General features: G+C 33.0%; 1 protein-coding gene across 1 annotated transcript in view; it reads right to left on the bottom strand.

Annotated features, from left to right (window-relative positions):
- dlg5a (discs, large homolog 5a (Drosophila)) overlaps window positions 1-22,129 on the bottom strand; it is an 88,577-nt gene that overhangs the window by 2,177 nt on the left and 64,271 nt on the right. Inside the window, 13 exon segments of the mRNA XM_051126702.1 lie at window positions 198-307; window positions 2,424-2,533; window positions 2,761-2,888; window positions 5,223-5,366; window positions 5,465-5,661; window positions 7,761-7,795; window positions 7,797-7,932; window positions 8,631-8,779; window positions 13,106-13,289; window positions 13,911-14,075; window positions 14,168-14,301; window positions 16,015-16,177; window positions 19,691-19,859. Coding sequence (XP_050982659.1) covers window positions 198-307; window positions 2,424-2,533; window positions 2,761-2,888; window positions 5,223-5,366; window positions 5,465-5,661; window positions 7,761-7,795; window positions 7,797-7,932; window positions 8,631-8,779; window positions 13,106-13,289; window positions 13,911-14,075; window positions 14,168-14,301; window positions 16,015-16,177; window positions 19,691-19,859 — 1,824 coding nt within the window.

The raw sequence follows: 22,129 nt of genomic DNA, 5'->3' as shown, positions 1-22,129 counted from the left end.
ATAAAAGAAAAATGTACAATTTTGACCCATACAATGCATTTTTGCCTACTGCTATAAATATACCTGTGCTACCCAAGACTGGTTTTGTAGTCCAGGGTCACATATTTGATGAATATTAATGTAGAAAAAGAAATAAATCTGTTTCACGATGTAATGCTGAACATGGTGTCGTATTTAAACAGATGAGAATAGCAAACCTGTGAAAAATTTGCTATACTCCTGCTCTATCTTCTGTGCAATCTCAAACTGCTCCTTGGAATGTTTTTGAGAGACTTTATCCCGCAGATAAACTGGATCCTTCTGCTCTCTACACGGGGAAACGGAACAGTCATTCAGACTTCACACATAATGACATTACAAGATTAAACTGGCACAATGACATTGTTTTTCTGAGACAAACATGGTTCAAGCAGCAACATTTTGGACGGGTGCATAATAATAAAACGCTTGTAAAATGAAGACATCAGCTGTGAAATACTAAAACTGAGTAAAAGTGTGCAGCTCCCTTGAGAAACGGATTCCTGCAGGGCAAAACAACTAAACGTCTATGTAAACACCTGGCTGTGACAGGTGTCATCTGTGTCAGTGTGTGTTAAATGGGCCAAATAAAGGAAACAAAACAAAATAAAATAAAATAAAATAAAATAAAATATTGTATTTTTACTAGATGTAGTATATATAATTTTAGTGCTTCATTTCCAGTATTTTTTTTTTATTTATTACCTTAAAAAATAAAAGTATCTAATAAAGTCTATGTAGTTAAAATGCACGTACATAATATGTATATAACATCATAATGCATTTTGACTAGATATATTACATGTACTTATTTTAACTATTAAATAAAAACTAATAGTAAAATAAAAAAACTAAAATTATACACACACACACACACACACACACACATTTGTTTTTGTGAATTGTGGGGACTTTCCATAGACTTCTATAGTTTTATACTGACAAAACGATATTGTCTGTCCCCTAACCATAAACCTACCCCTTACAGAAAACATGTTTGCATCGTTACACTTTCAGATAAACATCATTTACTATTTTTAATCATGTTGTGGTCCCCACAGTGTCAAAAATTTCAGGTTTTACTATCCTTGTGGGGACATTTGGTCCCCACAATGTAGCAAGTACAAGTACACACCCACACACCCAGTCAAAGTTTTTTTTTTTTTTTACCAGTTAAAAAAAAAAAAAAAAAAAAAAAAAATAATAATAATAATAATAATAATATATATATATATATTTTTTTTAAGAAGTTTCTTCTGCTCACCAAGTCTGCATTTATTTGATCTAAAGTACGGCAAAAATAGTCCAATTTTTTTTAATGATGTCCTGATACGGAAAACCATGGAGTTCAATAGGCTGTCCTAACTTTTTCACATGACTGTATATTGTATATTGACTGTATATTTGTTTGTCTGTTTTTCTGTTTTTCTTTGTAAAATAACAAAATCCTGTTGCTTTATTTTATACTGGTGCACATTCCTAGCAAACGTATCATGATTTTTTTAATACACCAACCAGCCCTGGTGTATATGTGAGATTTCACAGAAAGCCTTTCTGCGTTTCAAGAAACGCAAGAGCCTATTAAGTCATTGTACATGACGTGATGTGATGATCCTGAGTGCTAATGAGAGCAGGACTGATTAACTCAGGTTGTCTTTATATTAAGTAGGTGCTAGTCAGCAGGTCAAAGACGACCTGCATTAATCCCCATAGTGATAGAGTGCAGGCTTGATTTTCTAACCCTCCTGGGAAATCACCATTTTAAAAACCTCTGTTGGGACGACTTTGCACCATTAGTGCTCTCGCAACTCCACACGGGAGCGCCGAAAAGACCTAAAGGCACAGTTATGCAGCGCTATCAGGAGAATAAAGCTGGGATTTATTGTCCTTTTAAGTCTCACACCCCTAGAGAGCTATCAGTACAGTATGCTGTGAACCCGTGATATGCATATTAACAGTCTAGAGTCGGCTTTAATTTTCCTCGTCTGATAAACCGGGCAGGGGATCTCGCAAAGCGGCCTTCAGCAGACAACCTTGAGCAAAGAGAGACACAGACAGAAAGACTGAAGCGGCTGCCTATGTGGTCATATATCTTGTTCTATATCTACAGAACGTTACGGCAAACGCGAGCCAAGATAATCATTCATTTAACGGCAGTTCTTCCAAGTCAAAAGCAGCCTACACAGTAAAACTGCTTTCCATTTCCCAAATGTCTCCAGGGCCCTAAGGGAGCGCACAGGAACTTCTTGGCGCACAAATTTGCCAGGAGGGCCTTGAACAGAGCGTGTGTGTTTGTGTGTGCATGTGTGTGTGTGTTTGGACAGGTCCCACAAGGACACCCAAGGGCTCAGCTGGCTCGCTGATATATTCGAAAAGTACTTGTGAAGAGGGATGTGGACACTTACTTTATCTGCTTTGCGTTTTTGTAGCGAATGAAAATGACGATTGGGTAAATGTGAACGCTGTGAAGCCGTTCGATAGCGTGAGGTGCAATGTCAAGCAAACAGTGACAGTCCTACGAGAGAGAACGACACAGCACAGAACAGGTCTGAGTCACGTTACACATTTACAGCATGAGCGACAGAGAAACAAGAGCTTACTGACAGCAATCCTGCAAGCACAGTCAACAAACATGAACCTCAGAGTCATCTAATTTAAAGATATTTGTCAGATTTTTAGCTTTTTAATTTATAATGATTTAAAAAACTGACTGAGAAGCGTTCAGCAGAGGTGTGGACAAACCTTTTCTGTCATCTCCTTGATGGAGGCAACAGTAGTCACATCAAAATGGCCACTCCTCCGTTTGTAGTCGATGAAGAGAAAGTCTTTCACTCCGCGCTCGATGGCCTGCTGGGAAGCCTTCATCACTTCTGGATAAGCAGGACAAACAAAGGTCAGCTTACTCATATTTAACTGGTTGAATCGGCCTCATTTATCTATTACTAATGATTACTACTACCAGTTTTTACAATACCAGTGAAATTTCTTGTTTCTAGATATCAATTTTGTTGTCACAGCAAAAACTGACATGCAATTCAACAGTCCTTTATAAAATTAAATATTAACAAATGATGCAAATAAAAGGACAGCTTGAACTCCAAGTATTTTAAATAAAGTGAACATGAAGTTTTCTCAGAATAACCATTCAGTTAAAAAGTTTTGGGGAGAAAAAGAAAGTATAAAAATAATCATTTTAATTTTAATTTTAAAATAAAGAAACAAACTGCATAAGTAACCACAACCACTATGTACACTACCAGTCAAAAGTTTTTGAACAGTAAGATTTATTTATTTATTTTTTAAAGAAGTCTCTTCTTCAAGTACAGAAAAACAAGTACAATTTTTGAAATATTTTACTATTTAAAATAACTTTTTTCTATTTAAATATATTTTCAAATGTAATTTATTCCTGTGATTTCAAAGCTGAATTTTTAGCATCATTACTCGTCACATGATCCTTCAGAAATCATTCTAATATTCTGATTTACTGTTAAAACATTATTTTTTATCATTATTATTTTGAAAACAGCGGATTAGAATGTTTTCAGGTTTCTTTGATCCAGAAAAAGTTCAGAAGAATGGCATTTATCTAAAATAGAAATCTTTTGTAACACTGTAAATGTCTTTATCATTACAATTTAAAGCATCCTTGCTTTAAATTGTAATGATTTCTTTAATTTACCTAATATACAAAAATAATTAATATAATTTAATATATTGCTTATATAATTTCTTTTTATTTATTTACATATTTACATAATTTTATATTATTTTATATTTATATAATTTCATATATATATATATATATATAATAATCTTACTGACCCCAAACTTTTGAACGGTAGTGTATATATATATATATATATATATATATATATATATATATATATATATATATATATATATATTTATATTTATATATATATATATACACTACCGTTCAAAAGTTTGGGGTCAGTAAGATTTGTAACAGTCTTTAAAGAAGTCTTTTATGCTCATCAAGGCTGCATTTATTTGATTAAAAATATAGGAAAAAACAGTAGTATTGCAAAATGTTTTTACAATATAAAATAATGTTTTTTTATTTTAACATACTTTAAAATAGAATTTATTCCTGTGATGAAAAGCTGAATTTTTATCAGCTGTTACTCCAGTCTTAAGTGTCACATGATCCTTCAGAAATCATTCTAATATGCGGATTTATTACTAGAATGATCAATGTTGGATAATATCAACAGTTGTGCTGCCAAATATTTTTTGGAACCTGTGATTTTTTTTTTTTTTTTTTTTCAGGATTCTTTCATGAATAAGTTTAAAAAGTACAGTGTTTATTCAAAATATAAATATTTTATAACAATGTAAATTATTTATTAACTTTTAATAAACTTTTAATTATTAACTTAATACATCCTTGGTGAATAAAAGTATTAATTTCTTTAAAAAAAAAAAGAAAAAAAAAAAAAAAGAAACAATAAAAATGTACTGACCCCAAACTTTTGAACGGTAGTGTATATATTATTATTATTATTTATTTATTTATTTTTTTTAAACTGCTTTACTGTGTAAATGCAAAATGAGACGGCAGCACTTGGGAACCAAACTGAGTGGGTAAAATTTGTTTTTTACTTTTATATGTCAGTTTTCATTTTAATTTTAATTTTAACTTTAATTTAGTAAATTCCATTTAGTTTTTCCTCCCCTCAATTTTAGTAATTGTAGTACTTCAACTTAAGTGGAAATTACATATTTTTTAAATTAGTTTTAGTTATTTAGTTTAATATTGCAAAAATTTGTTATGGTTATGTAACTTTTTATTTTAGCAATGCCCTCTCAATGAAGTACAGGTACTTCCTCTGTATTCAATAATGCTGTTGTCCATAAATGACTATGCTGTCTATTACAGAAAATACCAAGAAAACTGCAAAATTTGCTCAGAGTTAATGTATAGATTATCTTTGTAGCTTTAGTAAACAGCAGCAATCAACTGACAACTAAAATGCTAGAAATATCTTTAATTATTTGCTTTTATTCTTTGACAAATGCATTGATATCTGTATTTTGAGAGCGGAGTCATTCAGAAGTATTCATAACCAGTATTGATGAATCTCAATGCCATAAATGCATAAATTGTTAACCGTACACTAGGATTACAAAGATCACTTCAATAGAGATCGCATCGCAGTTAAAAACCAGAGGACGTTTACCAAGCACACATCTGCTGAATTTCCCTGGGGATTCCTTGACCAGCATGTCTTTAACCGGATCCACCAGCGGGCCGAGGATCAGCACCGGTCTGGGAGACGTGCAGTCAATCTTCTGCACTCTCTGATAGGCCAGACTCACAAAATCTGACCACATCCCAATAAAAACAAAACAGGGTCAACATCAATCTCATCAAAATGCTAATTTCAGCAGCAATGCATTGTGGGAAACTGGAGAGTCTCACCATCTAAGAATGGAATCGAGTCTGTGCTGATTGCATCCAAGGCCACAACGTCTTTCCCATCTTTAGAGCTGCTACGTTTGTGCTTCTGTTTCCTGCGAAAGAAGGATCTGCGTGCGGCTGCGGAGAGGGTCTTACTGGAGCCCGTATCGTCCTTCAATTCAGTCATACTGTGTCTGCGGTAAAACTCCTGATCCATCCTACAGCAAAACACAAGTCCAGGTTACATAACTGCAGTCTTCTTTCATACTGTTACCTCTTTTATTATTTCATTCATTTAAAAATTAGTCATAACCTATGTATGCACACATTTTTATGTTTGAGGTAAGCTTATGCATTATTCTGAGCACATGAATTCAGCTGTATTAACTTAGAGGTTGAATGAAATCAGAAGCTATAAATCTAGTAGTTGGCTGACAGGCTACAGATTTATAGGTAATATATTTTAATGACCACAAACTTTATGTACTAAAATTTGCTTTAAATTTTACCACATTCACATAAAACTAATGTAAAGTAATAAAATATAAGACTATACAACAATAACATAAAAAACAAACAAAAAAGCAAACAAAATGTAATCATCAGTGGAAACGGCTGATACAAAAAACTTTTTAAATGGCCATATATTAAACAATTTTTATACACTACCAAAGTTTTGGGTCAGTAAATTGTTTATAGAATTTACATTAATTTAGGATAAAAGGTATGAAAGCACATTTCCACCACTAAATAAAAAAAAATAGAAAAAAAATAATAATTCTGACTTTTTTCTCGCAATTGCGAATTTTCATCTTGCAATTCAGACGTTTTTCTCAGAATTGTGTGATATAAACTCAACTCTGATTTCCTTTTTCAGAGTTGTGATATAAACTGAGAATTCAGTTTTTTTTTTCTTCTCAGAACTGCATATAAACTCGCAATTCTGACTTTTTCTCAAAATTGCATGATATTAACTCACAATTCTGACTTTGTTCCTCAGAACTGCACAACAAACTCACAATTCTGACTTTTTCTCAGGATTGCATGCTATAAACTCACAATTCTGACTTTTTTTTTTTTTTTTTCTTTTTTTTTTTTCACTGAACCGCATGATATAAACTCGCAATTCTGACTTTTTTCTCAGAATTGCATGACAAACTCGCAATTATGACTAAGAATTGCGTGACATAAACTGGAATTTCTGACTTTCTCAGAAGTACATGAAATAAACTCACAATTCTGGCTTTTTTCTCAAAATTGCGTGATATAAACAGGAAATTCTGACTTGTTTTTCGCAGAAGTGCATGATATAAACTGATAATTCTGACTTTTTTTCTCAGAATTGCATGATATAAACTGGAAATTCTGACTTTTTCTTAGAACTGCATGATGAAAACACAATTATGACTTTTTTCTCAGAATTGCATGACAAACTTGCAATTATGTCTCTCAGAATTGCATGATATAAACTGACAACTGTCACTTTTTCTCAGAATTGCATGACAAACTTGTAATTCTGGTTTTTTTTCTGGGAATTGCAAGTTTATCTCTCACAATTCTGACTTGACAACACACAACTGCAAGTTATGTCAGAGTTGTGATATATGATCTCACAATTCTGAGATTATATCGATCTTTATTCCCCTCAAAATTGGACTTCATAACTTGCAATTGCAAGTTTATATCTTACAATTCTGAGAAAAAGTCAGAATTCCCAATACAAACTTGGCAAGAAAAAAAAAGTCAGAATTGAGTTATCTTTATTTCTCGCATTTATGAGTCTATATCACACAATTCTGAGAAAAACAGTCAGAATTGTGAGATATAAAGTTGCAATAACATCAGTGGCAGAAATGGGCTTCCATAAACGGGGGTGTTTCATCTTCATCATTTATGTGCATTAATTAAGTAATTATTTAATTGATTATATTTTAAATACAGCAAAAACAGTTATATTGTAAAATATAATTATAATTTAAACTAAATGTTTTTCTATTTTTAAATGTATTAAAAATGTATTTTATTCAGACTTCAGAGTCACATGATCCTTTAGAAATCATGCTAATAAGCATACCTATTATTATTATTATTATTAGCTGAAAACTGTTGTGCTGTGAAATGAAGCATGGAAAGTGTGGAAGTGTCTTGTTTTTAATTTTTTTCTTAAAGGATTTTTTTGAAATTTGAAGAACAGTGTTTATCTGAAATATATTTTTTTGTAACATCATGTCTTCACTGTCAAAAAAAAGTGTTAATTAAAATAAAAGTATTAATAATATGATGTTTTCTACAGGTCACGTCCAAGGATGTGACTCACATATATTTGCTAGGGATCTGTCCTCTTTGAATTTTTTTGTGCATTTTCATCAAGTTGCCAGGCCATCCAGGTGCCAAAGTTGCCATTTGGTAGTGTGTCATCCACATAGAGGATGTCGTCTTTCTTAAAAGAGAGGTCGAGCTCAGTCTCAGCCACTCGGTCATAAAGTGCTCTGGAAGAGAAAGAGGACATGAATAATTCAACAAGTGACAGCATTATACATGAGGAAAAGACTGCGGCATCTGCAAGAATAAGGTAATACGAGACAAATGAAAAGAGCGCAGAAGACAAAGAAAAATAAAGGAAGGAAAGAGACGAATGAAAAATTCAGGAAGAGCCCGGGACAGAGCCGATCCTTCATTCCTGGGAGCAGCACGAGGCGGCTTTTAGCGGCCACCCATAACTCCTCATCCCTGCTCATTCGTGACACGCGGATTGACGGAGATTATTTACTGCCCCGTGACATCATGGGAGCGCAGGCATAAAAAGCGCCCGCAACAGCTGCGAGCCACAGAATTTCATTTGCAAAGACAAACACGGCTATTTCTGAACAGCCCTCTTCCATTATTCTTTTTCCACTGCGCAGACACAATGCATCTCTGTCTCGAACCGTCTAATTACCACAGCTACTATTATAGAACACAAATTATGGAGATTTGGTGATACAATCTCCACCGCCAGATACAATATCTCACCCTCCATCTTAAACATAATTAAAGAGATTAAAAGATTCCCATTGCAGCAGTTTTCTCACATATCTATATTTAGAGCAGCGCGCGCACAGGCCCAAACACTGGAATTTGGTTATAGGGAAGCGGTAAGTGGCCATGAATGGTGATGTATGTCAGTGCAGATGAGATCATGCCGTACCTGATATAGAATCCATCTCCGGGAGTGTCTTTCACCTGGTTGAACTCATCCAAACGATGCTGGACTCTAAACATCACCGTTTCCACAGGCTTCAGCATTTCCAGGTACGCCTCCTCCACAGTCTTATTCTTCATACTAACTGAGCCATACTGGATGAACAAAGAATGATACAAAGGGTGCAATCAAATTTAGTTTGAGAGGATAGTTCACCCAAAAATGATGCTTAACCTCATGCGGTTCCAAACCAATAAGACCTTCCTTCATCCTTGAAACACAAATGAAGATATTTTTGATGAAATTCGAGAGCTTTCTGACCCTCCATAGACATCACAGTCAAGGCAAAGAAAGGTACCAAGAACATCGACAAAATTGTCCATGTGACAGTGATTCAACTGTAATTTTATGAAGCCATGAGAATACTTTTTGTGCACAAAAAAACAAAAATAGCACCATTTTGGAGAGCACCAAGCGCATACGTTCTTTATATGCATCGTGATACTCTACAAAAATGGCACTAGGGTAACGCAAAGGAGAAGAATTGTTGAATAATTGTTGAATTTTTCACAAGAAGAGTCTTGTTGTTTCATAAATCACAGCTGAACCACTGATGTCACATGTACTCTTATCGATGTCCTTACTACCTTTCTGGGCCTTGAACGTGGAAAGGCCCTTGCTGTCCATGCAGGGTCAAAAAGCTCTTGGATTTTATCAAAAGTATTTTAATTTGTGTTCTGAAGATGAATGAAAGTCATACGGGTTTAGAACAGCATAAAGGAGTAATTAATGACACAAATTTCATTTTTGGGTGAACTATCCCTTTAAATATCTAATCTCTTATGTCAAAAAATGTAGCCAAAAAAGGGAACAATCATTTACACTTCAAACTTCTTAAAGCTTACATTCACATTTAGTCATTCTGCAGACACTTTTATCCAAAGTTTGTATCTTTTTACTGGAAAAAAACAATTGTAAAGTTGTTCTTCTTAAAAAAAAAAAAAAAAAAAAAAAATTACATGCATAAATTTTAAGGGTTCCTGATCGATTTCCATTCCAGATCTAATATAACTTGTAGCAAAACACAATGACTTCTTTGCTTTGTCTTAGTGAAGCAAATAAGTGCTGTTGCCATGCCTGATACTGGTCTGAATATATCCATGCCAGGAATGGGATATTACCAATTTTACACCATGCATCAGAAACCAAAGAAGTGATCAATAAAAAAAAAACATTGTTAGGAATGCATACTGACATTTGAATTAGAGGAGAACAATACAAGTAGTGGATGAGGCTGCAATGAATGGTAGTAAATAAAAGTGTAACAGGAAGGAGTCCTAAAACCCTGAAACAAATTAACTATATGAAGTGATATAAATATATACATATTTTGCCCCCAGGTCTTGAATTTGTGATCTTTCTAAATGCATTTTAACAGACTGAATTATGGAGTGAAAGAACACACTCTAAATGCGCACATGTGTGCACTCTGTAGGGGTGTTTTGAATGGTTTTTGCAAAATACTCAATAATGTCAATTTGCACATTGTTAAAACAACAATTAATACAAGAGTTGAATAAACAAGTTAATATTTAGTGACGTACATTGAATGACTCTGACAATATTGTCTGATTTTGCTCCATTTCGTCAACGAAATAAGTTTCAATGAATGTGCATTTTTTAATGTATCTAGTGAGTCAATGACTCAATTACCCATAAATACAGACAGTCATTTGCTTTGTTCCTGAATGAATCAGCTGTTCAATCGAATCAGTTGAATGAATGATTTAGTGATAAAATCAGTAGGTGTGTTCGACCTAATGTGGCACTGCACAGATCGATCAAATTCTGACTTGAAGCAGTGCATGCAGTTAAAAATTGTCCGACTTAAAATAGCGCCGGTGGTACGTCACTGTCACAATTTACCAGATTCACCGCATGACAATCATGTGTGTTTCGGGTTTATTCTAACCTTTTCATTTCTAATAAGGCTCACAAATCTGTGATTTTTTTTTCTTACAATAAAAGCTTTTTACTGTAGTTTCAATGTTATATTGAGTCAAGTTTATTTATGCATCAATTCACTATGGGAGGCCTTTATTCACCCTCCCGGACCTGTGTGAGGCACTTTTTGTTATGGATGGATGCACTTTATCTGACGTTCTTTTGGACCGTTGAACGCTACAACTGACCCAATGCCATTACAGAGCTTGGAAGAGCCAGGACAATTTTTAATATAACTCCGACTGGATTTGTCTAAAAGTAGAAAGTAATATACACCTAGAATGCCATGAGGGTGAGTAAATCATGGGCTAATTCATTTTTGGATGAACTAACCCTTTAAATATACTTTGGAGGTCTCCAAAACCTTTTCCTGGAGTTGGATCCACTATAACTTTCAACAAAGGTTCAAAAACGAAAAAAAACACCTTATCATATAGATTATTGTCCATCGTCCATGTGTTGTATAATTGTAAAAATGCATTTTGGTTGGGTGTTGTTGTTTATAATGTCAGGTTTTAATTGTACTTGGCCTCAGGCCGTTTAATTTTTGTAAGGCCAAGTAATTTTTAATGATTTTTTTTTTTTTCTTTGTAAGTCTGCATTTCCACAGTTCAGTGGTTTTACAGGCCTTACAGGTTTGGAACGACAGGATGGTGAGTAATTAAAGTGTCATGAAACCCCTGTTTCAGCACTGGTCGTTCACACCTTAGATTTGAAAAAGACTAAAGAGAGGAGAAAACAACCAATAAAACACTGACCTACAAAACACTCATTATACAGACAGATGAATATTAAAATATGAGCAGAGAAAGAAAGAAAAAAACAACAACCAAAAATATAACTGAGATATGGGCCACCTTGACATTTTAAAAATATAATAATGATAATGAACTCTCAAGAAATCTTCTCATTAGAGACTAACAACTATCATTAATAAATCCAATATATTTTGAGAAATCATTATTCGAATAATCAAGCAGAGATATTGGTCTATGTGGAAAATGAAGAAGTTGTTCTATTAAAAATTCTATTAATATTTTTAAGTTTACCAGCACTACAGTCCTAGAATAAATGACACACATCAGTTTAAAACAGAAAGAATAATCACACTGTTATGTTTTGTTACTTTAAATTTTTCGGTCTGTATCCTTGTTTGCGGTGTATCACAATAATCTGTTGTGTCATTGCGTTCATGATCAGACGTGCCACTGTATCAGTGCCGATTCTGTGCATCTTTCATTTGAAGGCGGCGTGATGTGTGCACATACACAGTGCTGGTTCATGTTTGGAGCATGAGAGAATATAAACTCATGTTCACATATTTTTGAAACACGCTTACTCCTGTCCAGATATGAACTATGATCAGCGCAGTGAGTGTTGTTAAACTCACTGCGGTGTTTGTGTGGAAACTGCATTGTCATGCACGCTCCAAATGTTGTCATATTTAATATTGTTACAGTCATGTTTACAGAGATGAACTGACAGCACAGAAGCCCTTTCATGAGATTTGAATTCTCCTCTGTAAGACGACCTCATGTATATGCATAATACAGTGCTGTGATTGGATTGTAAGAGTTCATTCTCATGAATAATACTAAGAAAAGCTCAGAAAACCGGCGATGTAGACATGTACTCTCCAGTCGCCAATAGCCACTCCAAATAAACACATACACATCAGTTTATGTGACGAAGGTTAAACTTTGCTTTTTTAAATAGGAGAATGAAAAAAAAAAGAAAAAAAAAACCCACTTCACCCTTAATAATAAAAATAATGAGTTCTTTTCACTGATATGCAATCTCAAAAAATGTCTTTTAGGGTTTCATGAGACTTTAAATGACAATTTTAATTTTTGGGTCAACTATCCATTTAAACATTACTACTCGTATTTTTTAAATGTCTAAAAGAGTCATCGGAAGCTTAGCAATGGTGACGCTGAAACTGTGTGATCATGGTGTAGTTCAACTATAGCCTAACTTAGCTTACTTATGGTGACTGTATTTATGCTATAAATTCATAGAATGTGTTCATTTGTGAAGATTATCTTCAACAACAAAATGTGTAAGAATCATAAGTTTTGTTGGCCACAGAGCTTGTTTTGGGCAATAATCTGAAAGCCAGTGGAAAAAGCTCCATTTCCAGTTGGCTTTCTGTCAAGGGAACCAGGGTGAAATGCGTCATCACTGCAGCACTGTATAGAGTAGAAAGCCAAATCAAAATGTTCAGCTCTAAGTTAAAAGTCTAACTGCACCAGTGCCAATGTTAGGTTCCCTTCGGAAACCTATATGTCTTGACTTGATTGTAACAGCTAGGGCTGTCACTAAAAGTGTATTAGTCCATTCGAGTGAGTGCAAAGCACATAACGCTTCCAAAGCAAGTATTTGATTCTTATTTGTCTTACAAAAACTGCTGTTTCACCATTTCTGTTCACACTAGTCCCCTTAAAGCACTACATACACAGAGCAGGAGCTCTATTTACCTCAAGTATCATGTCCCCAGGCAAAAGACCATCCGCTTCTCTGGCAGGACTGTCCTCTTCTAGCCTCTCCACAAAGATGCCCCGCAGGTTTCCTCCACACAGCTGAATGCCCAATTCCCCTTGAGTCTTCCTCAATGTTACAAAGCGCGGTTCCGGAACTTTCTTGGAACTCTCAGAAGACATCCTGACATTCAAAAGCAGAAACAGCCGGGTCACCCAAAGCCATGGATTTCGTGTTACCTTGGCTTTTCCAAAAGGTAAGCTGGGTGTTTATGCTTGCTTTGAGAAGAGGTACAAAATTTGTAAACCATACAAAAAGTACAAAAACCGTAAACCATTGCACAAATCCTTTCATGAGAAAGCACTGCAAAGAATATTTGGCAAGCTCAGTGTAAAAATTCATCCAAGAAGGTGGAATAAGTGTGATGTTGATTACAAATTCACCAGTTAACTTTTAAATAAAGTACCAAAAAAAGAATAATAAATCAATTTTTTCCAATATGTGTGCAATGCATATTTATAAATATACTAGTGTATCAAAAGATTAGCTCAGTACCATGTTAAAGTGAGCATTTAATTTATTTATTGAAAAATCTTTTCTAAATGCATGTTTGGTGTATGTTTTAATCATACATACGTTTCATTTTTGGCATATTTTACCATACTTTTCCCATCGAAGTGAAAATTAAAAGTTTTTGTCTTTGTGGAGCGTCCCAAATCTGTCATTCATGTGATTACATTAAAATGCATCTGCTATCTAGACAGTAAACAGCAAGGTAGATGACTGCACGCATTTGTGCAGTACCTGATGAAGCTGTTGGGACTGGTGGTGGGTGTCGTCTGTTTGGAGGACGGGGTCAGCGTGCCTTCATCTTGTTCACTCAGGGTGTCTATGGTGGAGTGGTTATCTGGGGTGGCGGCTCCACTGCCCTGCGGGGTGGACTGAGTGCTCACTGGCTCCAAGCGGGAACTATGGAACAACACGGCCAAGAATAAAACACCCCCGCTTTGCGATCAAATCTGCATTCATCTGAGCTAAATGAAACGGAAAAAGGGCTGTACCTGGAGCGAGAGTGGTTGCCGAGCTGATACATGTGTGGGTTGTACTGGGCCATGATCGTGATGGTGTCACACTGCTGGCCAATGATGAGCCGTGCTTGCTGTTCGGTGGCATTGCGCAGGTTTATGCCATTATACTGAGGGAAAGAAGTGAAAAAAGATGTGAGTTGTGTGATGCATATTAGTAGTTGACAGGCTTTACTGATTTCAACAGGAAAAAATTATTTTGCTGTCCAGCTAATATAAGTAATCTAAGTAAATAAAGTAAAACTGCATAAAATAAAATGGTATAAAATGAAATGAAATAAAAAAAAAATGCATAAACTTGCATAGAATAAAATAACAAATACAACATGCATTAAAAGTGCATCACAAAAATGAACAAGTGCATAAAACTGCGTATAATAAGTAGATGAAACATATAAAATAAAATAATTGCATAAAGTAAAAACTAAAATAAAATAGCATAAAATAAAATAAAAATTGCATTCAATAAAAGTAAGACAAAATTGCACTGAATTGCATTAAAATAAAATTCATTTCATTTCATTAAAATTAAAGTAAAGTAAAACGTGAAATTTTTTCTGGGTTTATATTTGAAATATAGAATAGAATAAAAAAAATACATAAAATTGCACAAAATAAAATAAAACTGCAAGTAAAAAGTAAATTAAAAGAAAATAACAATAAAACAAAATAACAATAAAACAAAATAAAATAAAACAAAATAAAATAAAATAAAATAAAATAAAATAAAATAAAATAAAATAAAATAAAATAAAATAAAATAAAATATGTCCTGGGGTGTGATGGTCCTTATATGAAGTGTGAAATATAGAACAGAATAAAAGTGCATAGAATTGCATAGAACAGAATACAATGGAACAGAATAAATAAACAAAAAATAAATAAACAAATAAATAAACAGTGCATGAACACAAAATAAGTGCATAAACATCGCATAAAATCATTTAAAAAAACCCCAGTGCATAAAATTGCATACAAAAAAATAAGTGCATAAAATAAAAAACTAAAAAGTGTATAAAATTGTGTAAGTAGATAAAACATAAAATTAAAATTATTACATAAAATAAAAACTAAAATAAAACTGCATAAAATAAAACAAAATAAAATAAAATAAAATAAAAATGCCTAATATAGAGTAAAATAAAATAATGCAAAATTGCATAAAATAAAATTGCAAAAACCTGCATAAAATAAAATACAATATTAAGTAAAGCGTAGCGGTCCTTAATATGAAGTGTGAAATATAGAATAGAATAAAACTGCATAAAATAGCATAGAATAAATAAATAAATAAATAAATAAAGTGCATAAACACAAAATAAGTGCATAAAATGGCACAAAAAAAAAAAAAAACTACGAAGTGCATAAAATTGCATATAAGTAGATGAAACATAAAATAATTACATAAAATAAAAACGAAAATTAAATAGCATAAAATAAAATAACGCATAAAATAAAGAAAAAATAAAATAACAAAATTGCATGAAATAAAACTGCAAAAAAAGTGCATAAAATAAAATAAAACTGCAAAAATTGCATAAAATAAAATAAAGTTTCAAGTAAAACACGTAATATTAACACCCAAATGTCATTGGGTGTGATGATCCTCAATACAAAGTGTGAAATATAGAGACAACGTAGACACAAACACTACTTTGTTGCACTCTTTAAGTGGCCTGCTAAAATAAAAAAGGTGCCTTGAACTTAATTTAATTAATTTGCCCTAACAATGTAAAGTAAAAAAAGTCTATTGACAAACCTTCCAATTTTTTTCATAATTTTCTCTCAAAGTTCATTTGGTTTACTGATGTGGTAATGCTAACCTCCAGTAGCTGGTCTCCATACTCCAGCCCAGCTTGGTGTGCAATGCTGCCCCCAGTCACCTTGGAGACAAAGATTCCTCCATTCTCTCCACTCACGATGGAGATGCCGAGAGGCTCCGCCCCCTTGTGCACGATGACGTTCCGCGGCTCCTCCAAGTACGGCCTGCCAGAGCGATAAAACTGGGTGAGTTTCAAGATCAGAGATAATCAACAGCCGAGACAGAAGTCGGTCTGCAGGGCTTGAACCAGGGTAGATGCTGAAATACTGCGACAGAGGAGAACCATGCAGGTGGGTGTACAGCAAGAGACATTTACTGAACTGGCAGTTTGGAGGGACTGACTGCCACACAGGCACACAAACAGGGTAGAAAGCGAAGGGAGTGTGCATACAGGACTTCAATAAAAGATCCAGAACGTTACACATTTAATCTCCTAGCCTAATAATTAAATACACAAGTACAAATGCCTAATTTACCACTCAGTTTACCACAGGTCCAAGCCTAGACAAAACACCAACACTTCACTGACAAGTACACCACATTTTGAAACAGACCTCTGTATCCTTGAGTAAAGAAATTATTACATTAACTATAAGCGATGATAACCTCCTTGCTATCATCAACCAGGCAGAAACAGGTTTGATTTTATTCAGAAATACCTGTCATTTCACACATGCTAATAATTCCTAATAGCAGATTTAAACTCCCTTTAGGATTTGTGATTGATTGATTGAGGAAAATCTGGATCTTTTCGGGATGAGAGCAGCCAAACTGACATGCAAATCATAAATGCCTCTCTAAAACCTTAAGTACTTGAGTAAATGCACATTTACACCAAAAACAGCTAAACCTGAACTGTACAGAATTAACATTCATAAGGAATCTCCTGCTGAGCAGGTTAATCAAAAAAGTAAATTAGAAGCAGCAGGAAAAAAATTACCCAATAACACCAATTAAACTCCACTTGAAGGAAAATGTTGACAGAGATTTATAAACCTGATCCCCTCCATGTAGTCATATTAAAGGGATAGTTCACACAAAAATGAAAATTATGTCATATTTACTCACCCTTACATTATTCAAACCACGTACAATGTTCGTTCATCTTTAAAGGAACACTCCACTTTTTTTGAAAATAGGCTCATTTTCCAACTCCCCTAGAGTTAAACAGTTGAGTCTTACCGTTTTCGAATCCATTCAGCCGATCTCCGGGTCTGGCGGTAGCACTTTTAGAATAGCTTAGTGTAGATTGAAGCATCTTGCTCAAAAATGACCAAAGAGTTTCGATATTTTTCCTATTTAAAACTTGACTCTTCTGTAGTTACATCGTGTACAAAGACGGATGAAAATGAATACAATAAGTGCAAAAAAAATTGCATAGAATAAAATTAAATAAATAAATAAATAAAAATAAACACACATATAAAATGTGTATAAAAAGTGCATAAACAAAAATAAAAGCATATAATGGGATAAATTTAAAAAAAATTAAAAAGCGCATAATTCTTACAATAAAATAAGTGCATAAAATAAAAAAAGTAAGTATACAAAATTATATAAAATGTATAAAATAATTGCATACAACTGCATAAAATAAAAACTAATAGCATAAAATAAAATTGCATACAATAAAATTAAAATCGCAACTATTTTTTTTCTTCAGTTTTTTGTCGGTTGAGTTTCCTTTTTTAAAATTTAAAAAGTGTACAAAATTGCATCGAAAAAAAATAAACAAATAAAATATGTATGAAAAGTGCACAAACAAAATAAGAGCATAAAATGGCATAAATAATAATAAAAAATGAAGTGCACAATACATACAATAGGTGCATAAAAACGCATTAAAAAAAATAATAAGTGCATAAAATTGCATATAATAAAATTAGATAAAATGTATAAAATAATTGCATACAATTGCATAAAATAAAAACTAAACTAAAATTGCAAACAATAAGTTTGTGTGTGTGCCTGAGTGTTGGCTGAGTTTCCCTTTTTTAAAATATAACAAATGTATAAAATTGCATAGAATAAAATTACATAAATAGGTAACACTTTATATTACAGTTTCTTAACTAGTTGCTTATTAGCATGCATATTTCTAGAATATTAGCCATTTATTAGTATTAATTAAGCACATATTAATGCCTTATTCTACATGACCTTATTCTACATCCCTAATCCTACCCAATATCTGAACTTAACTACCTTACTAACTATTAATAAACAGCAAATGAGGAATTTATTGAGGTAAAAGTCATAGTTACTAGTGAATAAGTGTTCCCTATTCTACAGTGTTATCCGTAAATAAATAAATACAGTGTGTATAAAAAGTGCATAAACACAACTAGAGCATAAAATTGCATAAAAAAAATAAAGTGCATAATGCATGCAATAAAATAAGTCCATAAAACTGCATAAAATGAAAAAAAAAATGAATAAGTGCATAAAATTGTATATATAAAAGAAATTGCGCAAAATGCATAAAATAAAAATAAAAAAAAAAAATATGCATAAAATTGCATAAAATAAAATAGCATTAAAATAAAAAAATGCATAAAATAAAATTTTTGTTGGTTGAGTTGTCCCTTTACTTGTATAATGTTTATTGTTTCATATCATGTAATGCAATCATGTCTTCTTTAGAAGACCTGGATTAAATTCATTCACATAGATAACTTTTACTTTTAAATGTAATCACAGATTACTTTTATATCTATTCATCAATAGTTTTTCAATGAAGTTTTTTCAACTGAGGGACAGAAATCTCTTAAGTTTTCATTAAAAATATCCTCATTTGTCTTTCAAAGAATTTAAATCTTGGTTTGGAATGACATGAAGGTGAGTAATTAAGCACAACTGGAATTTTTTGAGTGAACCACATCAATAAAACGAACTAACTAGGGGCTCGCAAAACAACATTTTCATGGTCTTTGGGTTGCCTAAACTGCTGATTGATTAATCAGAGTTGTCATGAACTGCTATTCACAACCTATTTCACTTTGGTAATGTGGCGTTTCCACAAGGTAAATATATTTCTTGTAGCACCACTAACACAAAGCCTGGGCTGTATGCTAACACAACACAGAAGCAGGGATTTCTACAGCCAACCACTTGGAGCAAACAAGTACGTTCGTCAGGCATTCCCTGTGCGTTACTGGCAGGGAACAAACCTCAAGCTTCTGAGAGAGGAGAACCTAGGCCTAGCAGCCAGAGGGATTCTCAGAAAGGATCTGTTACGGTACAGAGATCTGAAAGATTCAGAGGAGCAAAGAGAGAGGAGAAAAACAGATTGTGAAAGAGAGAGACACACAAGGGACTCTGGAGGAAGACAAATATATAGAGAAGAATTAGAATAAATGCATAAGAACAACTAGAATGAATGCGTGACCTAGTTTACAAAACTCCACTAAAAGTCCATCTGAATTTTCAGTGACGGTGCAGATTAAAATCAGTTGAGCGACGGCGACGATATGAACGACTGATCCTTCAACATATATTACTTTACATTCACGCACAGCCCAATTATTGGAGTCAGATAAAGGGCTTCTGAGCTCGCCGGGCTGCTGTATGTGGATGAGAGCGAGCTGTTGCTTGGCAACCTGATGAAGGGGCCGGGGTGGGATGGGGTGGGGGTGGGGGGTGCGCAGCAGGAAGGACCCGAGGCAGCGGGAGTGTACCTGTCTTTTCTCCGCTCTCCCGTGGGTACGGGGCTGACGGAGATCCTGGGCAAAGTGGAGATGGAGCTCTGAGACTGGCTGGAGGCGAACGACGACGTCTCCAGATTGAGAGGAGACAGGGGTGGCGTGATGAGACTGGGACTGCTGCATTCTGAATGAGACAGGGACCCTGATGAACAACACAGAGAAACAACAGTCAGTGTGGAGTCTAGAGTGACAATAGCACATATTTACAAGAAACTATTCTGACACCTTTTGACAACAATCAATAAAAATCAATAAATATTTATGCATTTGAAATCAAGGTGTATGAGACTCAAAATGTTTACTGCAAGTAATACAAAGTAAAAATACACTTGAATGTAACATTCAATATGAAAATACACATAGGACCCTATGAAAACATGGACGGAATCACGGAATCCAGTCATAAAACGGAATTTACAGTTTAACACGGAATGTCACGGAATTTGTCAAAGTGTGGATGAATTCATTCAAAGCAGGTCATTACACTTAAATCAATTTTCTCTTTATCAAGTGTAAATATTAAGCTGCAAAACAACTAAAAAATATGAATTCTGTGTGTCTCTGTGTTCACGGTTTTGTTTACTACTTGTACTGAAGCGCACGTTTCAACGACATTTGCGGTGATATTAGCATCTGCCGTCTCACTAAATGAGGACATGAATACATAAACAACATCTCCAGAACTGCTTTGAGAGTCACTTTGTGAGCATTTTACCATTTCATTTAAGCAAAACTATTGTTTTATCATATACACACAGAAATTTAAAGTTATTCACAACAACCCCTCAAAATAAAAGTTTGGTTTAACATGAAAATATTGTGGCAGGGATATATTACTATTGTTCAGTGGAATGTATGTAAAACTACTACTACCAAAATTATTAATACCTTATATTTAAGGAATAATCACATATTTCTTCAATGTTTTAATTGTAATATTAAATCCCATTTATTTTCCCCTTAAAAAAAAATAATGTTTAATTTTCATTAATTAAAAGATAAATGAAATTAATGCTAATGATTTTATAACCAGAAAAATAAATACACAACACAGAATTTCTGAGAAAAATAAACATTTCACAAGGTTATTGTAACAATAAATGAAACTTGTTTTTAAGCATTCAAATAATTAGACATGCTAGAACACAGAATTTGGTAACAATAAAACATAAGGTGGGCACAAATAAAACATTTCATAGGGCCCTAAACATGTAATTTTTGTTAAACTTTTAATAAGCTGATGTTAAATTGTTTAAGTTTCATGATTTTAATTAATTAGACATGCTTTTTGATTAATAAAATGTTATTTAACCATTAAAAAGGAATCCAAAAAAAGAAAACAGAAAAAAACGTAATCCAGAAAAAAAAACTAATTTGGAAAAAATTAAAACGTAATCTGGGGAAAAAAATAAAACAGATTTTATAGGGTTACTTTGGAAACGTAATGGGTTACAGATTACAAGTTTCCCTGTTTGAAATGAATTAAGTAATGTAATTGTTTAAATGACTTTATTAAAGTAATCTAACTGATTACATTTGATTACTTTTTGATTACGTCTAAATTTCTAATGAATGTTTTCAACTGTTAATCATTTTGAAACATTTAAAGCAGGCAGGGATAACTGTATAAAGTAGCACTCAACACCAATTACTGTCAGACTTTCAAAATCCTCCATCACTTGAGTTAAGACTATTAAAATTTAATTTTAAAGCACAGCCATCACGAAATCAGACTCTGGCCCCTCTTTTTACTCTGAGATCGTTCTGAGGTTAAATAAATATTTAAAATCATAAGATACAGTTTAATAGCTAAGATACGGTTTTTAAAATTAAATCTTTGCATAGCTATGACAGAAAAGACTGGCATCTAACAATGACTTAAAAAAAGAAATCTTACGTATACACAATGCATATACATAAACCCAAATAAAAAATAGAAATAAATCATAATCTATGCGTCTTAACATTTTCGTAAGTAACTGTAAATTAATTACACATTTAGTTGTTTAATGTAACGAAACAACTGACAATACATAGTAATAAACAGCAATATTTAATAATAATAATTTTATTATAATTGTATTATATTATTAATTATTATAATTTTTTTTTTTTTTAAATGCTGTTCTTTTGAACTTTCTATTTTTTCTTTCTCAAAAAAATCATGAAAATATAAATCACATAATAATATCAGGAAATGTTTGTTAAGCAGCAATTATTTAAATATTAGAATGATTTAATTTCATTAATTGAATTCAATTTAATTATTTAAAAAATAATAATTTTTCACAAAAGTCGTTTTAACTGTATTTTTGGTCAAATAAGCACAGCCTTCGTAAGCATAAGAGACTTTTTACTAAATAAATAAATGAATTAATAAATTAAAAAAATGATAATAAAAAAAAAAAGTAT

This window comes from Labeo rohita, chromosome 13 (assembly GCF_022985175.1).
Source record: "Labeo rohita strain BAU-BD-2019 chromosome 13, IGBB_LRoh.1.0, whole genome shotgun sequence".
Taxonomy (NCBI): Eukaryota; Metazoa; Chordata; class Actinopteri; order Cypriniformes; family Cyprinidae; genus Labeo; species Labeo rohita.
This window is presented reverse-complemented; position numbering and strand designations above follow the sequence as displayed.